General features: G+C 43.6%; 1 protein-coding gene and 1 pseudogene across 2 annotated transcripts; both read left to right on the top strand.

Annotated features, from left to right (window-relative positions):
• Positions 1-5,753: 5,753 nt before the first annotated feature.
• Positions 5,754-7,545, top strand: LOC144465115 (tripartite motif-containing protein 16-like). Its single transcript, XM_078173436.1, has one exon. The coding sequence runs from the start codon at positions 5,754-5,756 to the stop codon at positions 7,410-7,412; it is 1,659 nt and encodes a 552-aa protein (XP_078029562.1). The 3' UTR covers positions 7,413-7,545.
• Positions 7,546-9,181: 1,636 nt separating this feature from the next.
• LOC144465116 (tripartite motif-containing protein 16-like protein) lies at positions 9,182-12,051 on the top strand (annotated as a pseudogene). The gene has a single exon (XR_013492470.1). The product of XR_013492470.1 is annotated as a tripartite motif-containing protein 16-like protein (transcript).
• The last annotated feature ends 1,346 nt before the right edge of the window (positions 12,052-13,397 follow it).

Below are 13,397 nucleotides of genomic sequence, written 5' to 3'. Positions count from 1 at the left end.
ATCACTGAACAAGAGTCATTTAATAGTGTTTGCTTTCTGTTTTTGTGTCCATGAACATCAAATAAATTTGGATGCAGATCATAATTTGTGTCGTCACAAGTCATTCAAGTGAAATTTGTTATTTAAATCTTTGTTTTGATCAGATGTGGCCAGCACAAACATGATTTGTTCCTGAGCTTGATGAGGTCTCATTTTAATTTTTAAAACTTTGATTTTAAACATGTATAAATGTTGATATGACAGAATCGATCTGGGAGAAATGTTCTCAGCAGACAGCACCTAACAGAGACACTAGGAAACCAAACACTACCACAGTGACAGTGAGTGACTCAGCTTTTATAACACGTGAAATATCTGAACTCCAACAACAAATGTAAAAATGAGCAGCTTATATCAGGTCCAGTCATAAAATCATGACATGAAAATATGATTCTTTACTTTGGTTCCAAGTGTTTCCATGTTCTTTAATCAGAATTCAACAAGTCAGAGACATTTGAACGTTTAGCCTCAAATCTCACATTCCCAAATACTATGTCTTATCTCTCCCATCTTTCCCATGTGACCTGAATGCAGCATCAGTGTTTCAGGGTGTGACTCCTGTCAACAAACGCGCACCAGGGCCGGCTCTTGGCATCGGCCATATAGGCAGTCGCCTAGGGTGCCACATGCTGGCAGGGGCGCAGCTGCAAGCCCTCAAAAAATAAAATAAAATAGAATAAATAAAATAAAATAAATACTAATAATAATTTGCAGCCACGACTGGCGCCCTTTCCTCATACTCTGTCTTGAAAAAAAGAACAAATAAAGAAAAAGTAAACAACAACAACAACAACCCCCCTGTTGTTTGTCATTATTTGACCTGGCCCTGAACCTGTCCTGCACCGTGCTCAGTCATGTCACTGTGGGAAAGGGGGGTGGGACGAGTTATCTGTGCGCATCTCAGGTAGGTAGGTTGTGACTGACAGACAACAAGAGGTCATAAATTGTCAAATTATTGGGTTATCATCATGAAAAGACCTCCAAGCCCTCAGGTGCGCCCAGATAATGATGTGATCGCTGCCAAGGATTGAGTTAAGCTGCTGAGCTGGTTTATTGCTGTTTGTATCTGGTTAACTTCTGGCTGCTTAGTGCTCCTCCTCTTACTCAGCACATTAGATATTGTGCTGGAAGTGTGACAATATAACTGTAGTGCAACCTCTTTTATTTTAGTCATTCATAATCACAACTAGATAATAATTCATGTTATGTTGAACACATCACTGGTGCAAGTAGTAGTCTGTCTGCTGCAGCTACATGTTTTGCTTGTACTGTACAGTAAGAGATAAATCTACTCCACATCTGTCCAGATGCACTGAGAAAAATTTTGAACAAGAAGCCCCGAGAAGCTGCTGCAGAGGGGCCTTCTCTGACACCTCCTCCACTCGCTGAAGAATGTAAGTTTAGCCAATTATTTGTGGTCTCTGACACACTGCTATGTTGTCATTTTTATCATTATTAATATTATTATTATAATGTCATTATTATTACTGTTGAATGTTCCAGGTTAACCTTGTTATTAATTACAGTAAATGTAGGTCAAATAAAATAAAGTCTATTTGTACAGTGCTTCACTTTATATGAAGTAGAATGACACAACAGACTTAAAGCAGTAGTGTAACAGTATGGATGTACTGTCTGTTTGAATCCAGCTACAAGTCAGGCAACAAGCAGCAGCACGGCTGGATTCAGCACACCACCTCACTACCTCACGACTTCCAGTGAGACACAGCCTGAATCAGGTGAGTTCTGTAACTGTATGTTACTGCTGCAGTCATGTTTCTAATGTAAATATGGCCACATCCAGAGACATGTTTGTTGTTTCTATCAAATATTCACAAATACTCTTACCACAATATTCACATCACTTACACATGCAACTCATCCTGGCCTGTACATCTGGAATGTTTTCGTCCATTTGTCCACACATGGAGGCTATGAAAGTCTATTTTTACAATGTCAGTAAGTTGGCCAAGCCTTTAAACATTTATAAAGCTCCATAGGGACGGAAAACAATGGGAACTGTAGCTTGCACACAGATCCCAATTTTCATTTGAATGCAATATTGCCACATATTTGACTTTGTTAAAAGGAGTCCATTCAAGAATACCAACACTATCTATTACCAAAATCTGTCTTCCATACTTCTATTATTATGGTAAAAGTAGCACAATAAAATATATTTGATGACAAATACAGTTTACAGAGGAAATATGGCCTAACTCAAAATATAATCAAAGTATAGTGCAACTATCAATATTTATTCAACTTGTCTACAGGACATATTAACGCTAGAATAGCTAATCCTCCTTCAAAAAAGTTAAACTAGGGGGTGGGGGCACCGAACCCTAATCCCGCCTAGGGCACCAAAGTGGCTAGAGCACACAGTGTGATATTACACACACAAACATTGTGATATTACACATATTGAAATGTCTCTTTACTGATGTTGTGTGAAGCTGCCAAAGGCTGAGTGAACTCTGGACTTGTCTTCCTGCAGTGAACATCACAGCAGGTGAACAAGTGAAATGTGAAAAGTGATGCTCAACACAAGAGGGCGCCTTCATCCTGCTAAGCAGGGAGGTAGAGGAGGTTAAAGCTCCTCCACTCACTTTGTCTGCATGTTTTAGTTTTTAGACTCATGAAACCATTTGATAATAAACACACATGGTGTCACACATGGTGCTAAATTGTGTCAGACCACTAAACGTTCAGGTTTCCTTAAATATACACTCAGTCCTCTCTGTGTGAAGATCAGGCAGCCAGTGATGGTCAAAGGTTGAAATGTATGAGGAGCGTCTGGTGTGCTGCTGATTAAAGAAGCTCCTGGTTTCACCTACATTTATTAAACACACTCTCCTCACACCACTGCTGCAGAGAAACTACATGATTCAAATATGTGCCACCTTTTGCAGAGTCCCCCTCACACAGAAGGCCAACCAGTGCCACATCATCAGCAGTGTGTTTGAGTTTCAACTCATTGGTTTACAGAGAAAAGAACAGAGGTGATAAAATGGCACCTGGTGATGCACCTGTGTTCACACTCCTCTCTGACACCTCACCTTTACACACATGCTAGGATTTCATGATTTAAATTACAAAAAGCTGAAATGATTGTCTTTATTAATGTTTGTTTGGCTCATGATCCTCACTGACTGAAGGTGACACTTTAGTTTGACCTCCTTTATTTCAACTAATAAACACCACACAGTGTTTTGATTTCAAGGTCATCATTTAATATCAACAGTTTTCCTCACAATCACAGTCATGATGAAAATAAAAAGTTTAAGTGACCTCAGTGTGATTTGCTGCGAGAAAACTATAAATATTAATCAAATGCAAAAAACAATATTCTACAGATCCATCCATCAGTCATCAATCAGTTCATGGTGAAAACATGAGATGTTTGGAAGATGTTGGATTTTGGGTACCTCACTGCACAAATTCAAACCGACAAAAAATCAGCGTCATGTGTCGTCAGTGTTTGACAACAACTGACGCTGGCATCAGACATTGTCCTGACATTGAATTTTGGTAAACAGACATCACAACCAAAATTCAACCAAATATAAACATTGGAAAACGTTGGTGACCAGCTGGGATGTCAAGAACCCTAAAATCCTTCTACATTGAACAAAAATATAAACGCAAAACTTTTGTTTTTGCTTCCATTTTTCGTGAGCTGGACTCAAAGATCTAAAACTTTTTCTACATACACAAAAGACCATTTCCCTCAAATATTGTTCACAAATCTGTCTAAATCTGTGTTAGTGAGCACTTCTCCTTTGCCGAGATAATCCATCCCACCTCACAGGTGTGGCATATCAAGATGCTGATTAGACAGCATGAATATTGCGCAGGTGTGCCTTAGGCTGGCCACAATAAAAGGCCACTCTGAAATGTGCAGTTTTGCTTTATTCGGGGGGGGGTCAGAAAACAGTCAGTATCTGGTGTGACCACCATTTGCCTCACGCAGTGCAACACATCTCCTTCGCATAGAGTTGATCAGGTTGTTGATTGTGGCCTGTGGAATGTTGGTCCACTCCTCTTCAGTGGCTGTGTGAAGCTGCTGGATATTGGCAGGAACTGGAACACGCTGTCGTATACGTCGATCCAGAGCATCCCAAACATGCTCAATGGGTGACATGTCCGGTGAGTATGCTGGCCATGCAAGAACAGGGATGTTTTCAGCTTCCAGGAATTGTGTACAGATCCTTGCAACATGGGGCCGTGCATTACCATGCTGCAACATGAGGTGACGGTCGTGGATGAATGGCACAACAATGGGCCTCAGGATCTCGTCACGGTATCTCTGTACATTCAAAATGCCATCAATAAAATGCACCTGTGTTCGTTGTCCATAACATACGCCTGCCCATTCCATAACCCCACCGCCACCATGGGCCACTCGATCCACAACGTTGACATCAGCAAACCGCTCACCCACACAACGCCACACACGCTGTCTGCCATCTGCCCTGAATAGTGAAAACAGGGATTCATCCGTGAAGAGAACACCTCTCCAACGTGCCAGACGCCATCGAATGTGAGCATTTACCCACTCAAGTCGGTTACGACGACGAACTGCAGTCAGGTCGAGACCCCGATGAGGACGACGAGCATGCAGATGATCTTCCCTGAGACGGTTTCTGACAGTTTGTGCAGAAATTCTTTGGTTATGCAAACCGATTGTTGCAGCAGCTGTCCGGGTGGCTGGTCTCAGACGATCTTGGAGGTGAACATGCTGGATGTGGACGTCCTGGGCTGGTGTGGTTACACGTGGTCTGCGGTTGTGAGGCCGGTTGGAGACGGCTTATGGTAGAGAAATGAACATTCAATTCACGGGCAACAGCTCTGGTGGACATGCCAATTGCACGCTCCCTCAAAACTTGCAACATCTGTGGCATTGTGCTGTGTGATAAAACTGAACATTTTAGAGTGGCCTTTTATTGTGGCCAGCCTAAGGCACACCTGTGCAATAATCATGCTGTCTAATCAGCATCTTGATATGCCACACCTGTGAGGTGGGGTGGATTATCTCGGCAAAGGAGAAGTGCTCACTAACACAGATTTAGACAGATTTGTGAACGATATTTGAGGGAAATGGTCTTTTGTGTGTATAGAAAAAGTTTTAGATCTTTGAGTCCAGCTCACGAAAAATGGGAGCAAAAACAAAAGTGTTGCGTTTATATTTTTGTTCAGTGTATATTTACAGCTGATATGGTGACTGTGGTTATAGCTATTATCTAATTATTGCTCAGAGTTCTGCATTGATAGTTTGGTTTATTTCATGAGACTGGTTTAATCAACTGACTATCATTTTTCCTTTTTCGGGAATGCTGCTGAAAACTGAATATTTTACTGAAAATGGTCGATAAACATTTTTAATAATTATTATTTCCGATAGACTTTTGAATCCTTTGAACTACGAGTTTCCAACAACTGCATTAACTTTACTCGAAAAAGTGAAACATTTAACTAACATGAAATGTCTAACTGTGTGAACTGAGTGTCGTAGTTTGAATCTGTTCTTACTGCCTGTTGTAAATGTCAGATAACACACCCTGCCTCTCACCACTCCTTGTGGAATGCAGCAAAGCCTGAAAAGACTTCCCTCTCCTCCCTCCTCCTGAAGCCAGCTCGTCTCTATCAACAGATTTGTTTTTCTGATCAGAGAGAGTGAAACTATTTGACAGTCACCATCACTGAGAGTTGAAATGGCGCAGAAAGGAGTTGAGCTGGACCGAGAAACCTTCTCTTGTTCCATCTGTCTGGATCTACTGAAGGATCCGGGGACTCTTCCCTGTGGACACAGCAACTGCATCAACTGTATTCAAAGCTTCTGGGATGGAGAGGATGAGAAGAGAATCTACAGCTGCCCTCAGTGTAGGCAGAGGTTCACACCGAGGCCTGTCCTGAGGAAAAACACCATGTTAGCAGTTTTAGTGGAGCAACTGAAGAAGACTGGACACCAAGCTGCTCCTGCTGATCACTGCTATGCTGGAGCTGAAGATGTGGCCTGTGATGTCTGCACTGGGAGGAAACTGAAAGCCTTCAAGTCCTGTCTGCAGTGTGTGGCCTCTTACTGTGAGAAACACCTCCAGCCTCATCGTGACTCGGCTCCATTACAGAAACACAAGCTGGTGGAGCCCTCCAAGAAGCTGCAGCAGAACATCTGCTCTCGTCATGATGAGGTGATGAAGATGTTCTGCCGCACTGATCAGCAGTGTATCTGTTATCTCTGCTCTGTGGAGGAACATAAAGGCCACGACACAGTGTCAGCTGCAGCAGAAAGGACTGAGAGGCAGAGAGAGCTGGAGGGGAGTCGACAAAACATCCAGCAGAGAATCCAGGACACAGAGAAAGATGTGAAGCTGCTCCAACAGGAGGTGGAGGCTATCAGTCGCTCTGCTGATAAAGCAGTGGAGCACAGTGAGAAGATCTTCACTGAGCTGATCCGTCTCATGGAGAAAAGACGCTCTGATGTGAAGCAGCAGCTCAGATGGCAGCAGGAAACTGAAGTGAGTCGAGTCAAAGAGCTTCAGGAGAAGCTGGAGCAGGAGATCACTGAGCTGAAGAGGAAAGACGCTGAGCTGAAGAAGCTCTCACACACAGAGGATCACAAGCAGTTTCTACACAACTACCCCTCACTGTCAGCACTCAGTGAAGCCACACACTCATCCAGCATCAACATCCGTCCTCACCGCTACTTTGAGGATGTGACAGCGGCTGTGTCAGGAGTCAGAGATAAACTACAGGACGCTCTGAGGGACACATGGACAAATGTCTCACTGACAGGGACTGAAGTGGATGTTTTACTGCCACAACCAGAGCCCAAGACCAGAGCTGAGTTCTTCACATATTCACGTCACATCACACTGGATCCAAACACAGCAAACACATGGCTGTTATTATCTGAGGGGAACAGGAAAGTGACATTCATGAGTCAACAACAGTCTTGTTCTGATCACCCAGAAAGATTCACTGGATGGTCTCAGGTCCTGAGTAGAGAGAGTCTGACTGGACGTTGTTACTGGGAGGTGGAGTGGAGAGGGGGAGTTTATGTAGCAGTCGCATACAAGAATATCAGCAGAGCAGGGGGTGAATGTAGATTTGGACACAGTGACAAATCATGGGCATTAAGATGTGTCAACAGTTATGAGTTTTATCACAACAGTGTCAAAACTCCCATCTCAGGTCCTCAGTCCTCCAGAGTAGGAGTGTACCTGGATCACAGTGCAGGTATTCTGTCCTTCTACAGCGTCTCTGAAACCATGACTCTCCTCCACAGAGTCCAGACCACATTCACTCAGCCTCTCTATGTTGGACTTTGGGTTTATTCTGATTCCACAGCTGAGTTGTGTCAAGTCAAATAGTCAGAAGTCATTTAAGGGTTAAACTCTGTGTTTGGTCTCCATGTTTGTTGCTGACAGCTGATTGTTGTGGCGTTTCTTCACTGCACACAGATCAGCTGTCAGTCAAACATTGTGGGCGGGACTTTGACATCTTCTCCTGAGTTGCTGTGTAAATGTTTGAGTGTGTGTAGGTGGCGCTCCTTCCTGTGTGTGTCACCTCCTTTATCCTCCACACTTTGTTGTCTTTGTGTTCATCTGTAAAGAAATGTATAATCACATTTATTTGTTTGGCAGACCAAATGTTGTTGTTGTTATGAGGTTTTATAGAAGTGTAATGATCCTGATCATAATCAATAAGGACATCATTCATTATTGTCTTGTACACAGCTGAGATTCTTGTGTGGATGAAGTGAATCTGAACATGAAATCACTGAACAAGAGTCATTTAATAGTGTTTGCTTTCTGTTTTTGTGTCCATGAACATCAAATAAATTTGGATGCAGATCATAATTTGTGTCGTCACAAGTCATTCAAGTGAAATTTGTTATTTAAATCTTTGTTTTGATCAGATGTGGCCAGCACAAACATGATTTGTTCCTGAGCTTGATGAGGTCTCATTTTAATTTTTAAAACTTTGATTTTAAACATGTTTTAAACTGCTTCTCCCATTCTGCCTCTCTGTCCCTCCCTCCAGCCCCCTGCATCACCTCCATCCATCCACCAGATGTCCTCACACTTTCCCTCCTGTCCCAGTCACCTGACTCTCTCATTCACCTGCTCACCTGTTTCCACTTTCCCTCATCAGCCCTGCAGTATAGAAGCGCCACGTTTCCACTCATTCCCTGACAGATTGTCAGTGTTGCTTCCTGCCTGAAGCTGCTGTCTTCAGACCTGTTCCTGTGTCTGCACCTGTTTCCTGTTCCTGCTCTCTTCTTCTCTTCTTGGATTTGTTTGACTGTTGGGACTGCCGCCCTGTTTCCAACCTGTAAGCCTGTTCCTGACTGCTGTCTTCACAGTTTGAGTCGTCCTCTCTGTGTTGTCTGAATTCATGATTGTGACAAATGTCCTCAAAGACCATAAGGACTCCATTTAATCCATAGATTCTCCTATAAAACCACACTGGGCAAAAAAAATTTGATCTGTTCTTTCAGATTTGGATTGTGTTGTTGATGTGCTAAGTCGCGTCAAGACAATCTTCCGGTTTCACTTTTTGAATGACAAACACAGACTAGTGCTGTCTGCTTGTATGGAGGGGTGTTTCCTCTCAGGCAGGTGCAGAACATACGTGCTGGGTGGCCGTCGGCTGTCGTCTTTGCGGTGTGTTCACAGTGGTAAAACTGAGCTTCTCCTTGTAGGTACTGAGTCTCCTTTGGCTAAACCACATAGTTTCTCTCTGACCATTAACAACTCCAACGTCTGTCCCTCCCCTCAGGTTAAGAGTCTGGGTGTCATCCTGGACAGCACATTGACCTTTGAGGCCCCCATCAATAATGTTTCTCAGTCTGCATACTTTAATGGACTTAACATTAACATCTTCGCCCGTCACTCACACCTCACAGCACTGCTATCCCCGCTCATTCTTTGGCTACATCTCGTACTGATTATTGCAGCTCTGTCCTCTTTGCTCTCCCTCTCAAGTGTCTTTATAAACTCCAGTTGGTCCAGAATTCAGCCGTCTCCAAACTTGAAGATCAGAAGAGTTTACCTCCTAAAAGATGAAGTGATCCATGTTTTTAAATGAGAAATGAGCTCTGTTGTAAACAAGTGTTAAACACACTGGCTGCGCCCCGAATCACATACTTTTTCTTTTTACTTTTAGTGCTGCAGCTGCCTTTGAAAAGTACGTACTGTTGCATGCAGTATGCACACAATCAAGACACACTACTGTCTCACAACATTACACCCTGAACTTTGACCCTCTTTCTCACATATTTGTTACCCTGGAGGTAAAACAAGAGGTCGTTCACCGAGCTCACCAGAGACTGAGGTCAGCCTGGAGAGATCTGCTGTTGTTGTTGCTTTGCAATTGTAACTTTGAAGTGATCACTGCATACAAGGTAGATTCCAACATATTATATTCACCACAGGAAAATGACATCAGCAGTATCTGTCATTGTTATTGTCATAGTAATGTCCTGTTGGTGGTGGTAATCTCTATGATTATTTTGTTCATATAAACAATTCATATATTTATTATTACTATTAGACTGGTCATCAAGGACTTGAATCAGCTGTCAATAAAGCTGTCAACAACTGGTCATCTGTTTTTGTGGCCCAGCTGATGTGACCAATCTTCCGCTGTGCAGAGGATTGTGGGTCAGAATAGCCAGAAAAGCATGCTGGCTTGCATACTGCAAAATCAGACCAGACGTAGTAGAACATCCTGGTAATTTTGGCATACTGCATTTGACATACTGTGTGTTGGGACATACTAAATTTTGTTCTGCATACTTTATAGTACGGTAGTCTGGATATTGGAACGCACACACAGTATCTCTGTCAAACTGCTCCTCTTCCTGGAATGACTCAGAGCTTGATGAGCCCTCCCTCCTCTTCCTGCTCTCACACACACAGCCAGCTCCACTCTGTCCACACATTTCCTTGTTCCCTCCCCTTCAGATCTACAAATAGAAGATGGGTGTAACCAACACTGTGGTGACGTGAGAGAGCTGACAGACTCCATCCACTGCATGTTGGTTAGATCAGAGCTCAAACTAGTTGTTGACACTGGGAGGTGAAATGGCGCAGAAAGGAGTTGAGCTGGACCGAGAAACCTTCTCTTGTTCCATCTGTCTGGATCTACTGAAGGATCCGGGGACTCTTCCCTGTGGACACAGCTACTGCATCAACTGTATTCAAAGCTTCTGGGATGGAGAGGATGAGAAGAGAATCTACAGCTGCCCTCAGTGTAGGCAGAGGTTCACACCGAGGCCTGTCCTGATGAAAAACATCATGTTAGCAGATTTAGTGGAGAAACTGAAGAAGACTGGACTCCAAGCTGCTCCTGCTGATCACCGCTATGCTGGAGCTGAAGATGTGAACCAACATAAAGGCCACGACACAGTGTCAGCTGCAGCAGAAAGGACTGAGAGGCAGAGAGAGCTGGAGGGGAGTCGACAAAACATCCAGCAGAGAATCCAGGACACAGAGAAAGACGTGAAGCTGCTCCAACAGGAGGTGGAGGCTATCAGTCGCTCTGCTGATAAAGCAGTGGAGCACAGTGAGAAGATCTTCACTGAGCTGATCCGTCTCATGGAGAAAAGACGCTCTGATGTGAAGCAGCAGCTCAGATGGCAGCAGGAAACTGAAGTGAGTCGAGTCAAAGAGCTTCAGGAGAAGCTGGAGCAGGAGATCACTGAGCTGAAGAGGAAAGACGCTGAGCTGAAGAAGCTCTCACACACAGAGGATCACAAGCAGTTTCTACACAACTACCCCTCACTGTCAGCACTCAGTGAACCCACACACTCATCCAGCATCAACATCCGTCCGCGCCGCTACTTTGAGGACGTGACAGCGGCTGTGTCAGGAGTCAGAGATAAAGTACAGGACGCTCTGAGGGACACATGGACAAACGTCTCACTGACAGGGACTGAAGTGGATGTTTTACTGCCACAACCAGAGCCCAAGACCAGAGCTGAGTTCTTCAGATATTCACGTCACATCACACTGGATCCAAACACAGCACACACACAGAGCTGTTATTATCTGAGGGGAACAGGAAAGTGACAGTAATGAGACAACAACAGTCTTATTCTAAACACCCAGACAGATTCACTGACTGGCAGCAGGTCCTGAGTAGAGAGAGTCTGACTGGACGTTGTTACTGGGAGGTGGAGTGGAGAGGAACAGTTTATGTAGCAGTCGCATACAAGAATATCAGACGAGCAGGGGGGGGTGAATGCTTATTTGGAAACAATGACAAATCTTGGATGTTAATTTGTGACAATAACAGTTATAACTTTTATCACAACAAAGTCCAAACTCCCGTCTCAGGTCCTTGGTCCTCCAGAGTAGGAGTGTACCTGGATCACAGTGCAGGTATTCTGTCCTTCTACAGCATCTCTGAAACCATGACTCTCCTCCACAGAGTCCAGACCACATTCACTCAGCCTCTCTATGCTGGACTTTGTCTTTGTTCTGATTCCACAGCTGAGTTGTGTCAAGTCAAATAGTCAGAAGTCATTTAAGGGTTAAACTCTGTGTTTGGTCTCCATGTTTGTTGCTGACAGCTGATTGTTGTGGCGTTTCTTCACTGCACACAGATCAGCTGTCAGTCAAACATTGTGGGCGGGACTTTGACATCTTCTCCTGAGTTGTTGTGTAAATGTTTGAGTGTGTGTAGGTGGCGCTCCTTCCTGTGTGTGTCACGTCCTTTATCCTCCACACTTTGTTCTCTTTGTGTTCATCTGTAAAGAAATCTATAATCACATTTATTTGTTTGGCAGACCAAATGTTGTTGTTGTTATGAGGTTTTATAGAAGTGTAATGATTCTGATCATAATCAATAAGGACATCATTCATTATTGTCTTGTACACAGCTGAGATTCTTGTGTGGATGAAGTGAATCTGAACATGAAATCACTGAACAAGAGTCATTTAATAGTGTTTGCTTTCTGTTTTTGTGTCCATGAACATCAAATAAATTTGGATGCAGATCATAATTTGTGTCGTCACAAGTCATTCAAGTGAAATTTGTTATTTAAATCTTTGTTTTGATCAGATGTGGCCAGCACAAACATGATTTGTTCCTGAGCTTGTAGATTACAGACCAAAGACTGTTGTGGTTGGAGAACTGTGTCACAAAGTCCTCCTCAGTCCTGCTTCTCCCATTCTGCCTCTCTGTCCCTCCCTCCAGCCCCCTGCATCACCTCCATCCATCCACCAGATGTCCTCACACTTTCCCTCCTGTCCCAGTCACCTGACTCTCTCATTCACCTGCTCACCTGTTTCCACTTTCCCTCATCAGCCCTGCAGTATAGAAGCGCCACGTTTCCACTCATTCCCTGACAGACTGTTTTTTTCATGTCTTCTCACCACTGAGCTTCAAAAAGTTAAATATGTGTAACTTTGGGCCTAACTGTTTTTCTAGCAGGCTGTAAACATGTTTACTAAACATACAAAATAAATAAGTGAATAAAATAAAAAAAAATATGAAAAACATATAATTAAATCTAAACATGTACAGTACAGGCCAAAAGTTTGGACACACCTTCTCATTCAATGCGTTTTCTTTATTTTCATGACTATTTACATTGTAGATTCTCACTGAAGGCATCAAAACTATGAATGAACACATGTGGAGTTATGTACTTAACAAAAAAAGGTGAAATAACTGAAAACATGTTTTATATTCTAGTTTCTTCAAAATAGCCACCCTTTGCTCTGATTACTGCTTTGCACACTCTTGGCATTCTCTCCATGAGCTTCAAGAGGTAGTCACCTGAAATGGTTTTCCAACAGTCTTGAAGGAGTTCCCAGAGGTGTTTAGCACTTGTTGGCCCCTTTGCCTTCACTCTGCGGTCCAGCTCACCCCAAACCATCTCGATTGGGTTCAGGTCCGGTGACTGTGGAGGCCAGGTCATCTGCCGCAGCACTCCATCACTCTCCTTCTTGGTCAAATAGCCCTTACACAGCCTGGAGGTGTGTTTGGGGTCATTGTCCTGTTGAAAAATAAATGATCGTCCAACTAAACGCAAACCGGATGGGATGGCATGTCGCTGCAGGATGCTGTGGTAGCCATGCTGGTTCAGTGTGCCTTCAATTTTGAATAAATCCCCAACAGTGTCACCAGCAAAACACCCCCACACCATCACACCTCCTCCTCCATGCTTCACAGTGGGAACCAGGCATGTGGAATCCATCCGTTCACCTTTTCTGCGTCTCACAAAGACACGGCGGTTGGAACCAAAGATCTCAAATTTGGACTCATCAGACCAAAGCACAGATTTCCACTGGTCTAATGTCCATTCCTTGTGTTTCTTGGCCCAAACAAATCTCTTCTGCTTG

Source organism: Epinephelus lanceolatus, chromosome 12, assembly GCF_041903045.1.
Source record: "Epinephelus lanceolatus isolate andai-2023 chromosome 12, ASM4190304v1, whole genome shotgun sequence".
Lineage (NCBI taxonomy): Eukaryota > Metazoa > Chordata > Actinopteri > Perciformes > Serranidae > Epinephelus > Epinephelus lanceolatus.
This window is presented reverse-complemented; position numbering and strand designations above follow the sequence as displayed.

Excerpts from the sequence above, each read along its gene's own strand:
- LOC144465115 (XM_078173436.1), top strand. The coding sequence starts at position 5,754 with ATGGCGCAGAAAGGAGTTGAGCTGGACCGAGAAACCTTCTCTTGTTCC.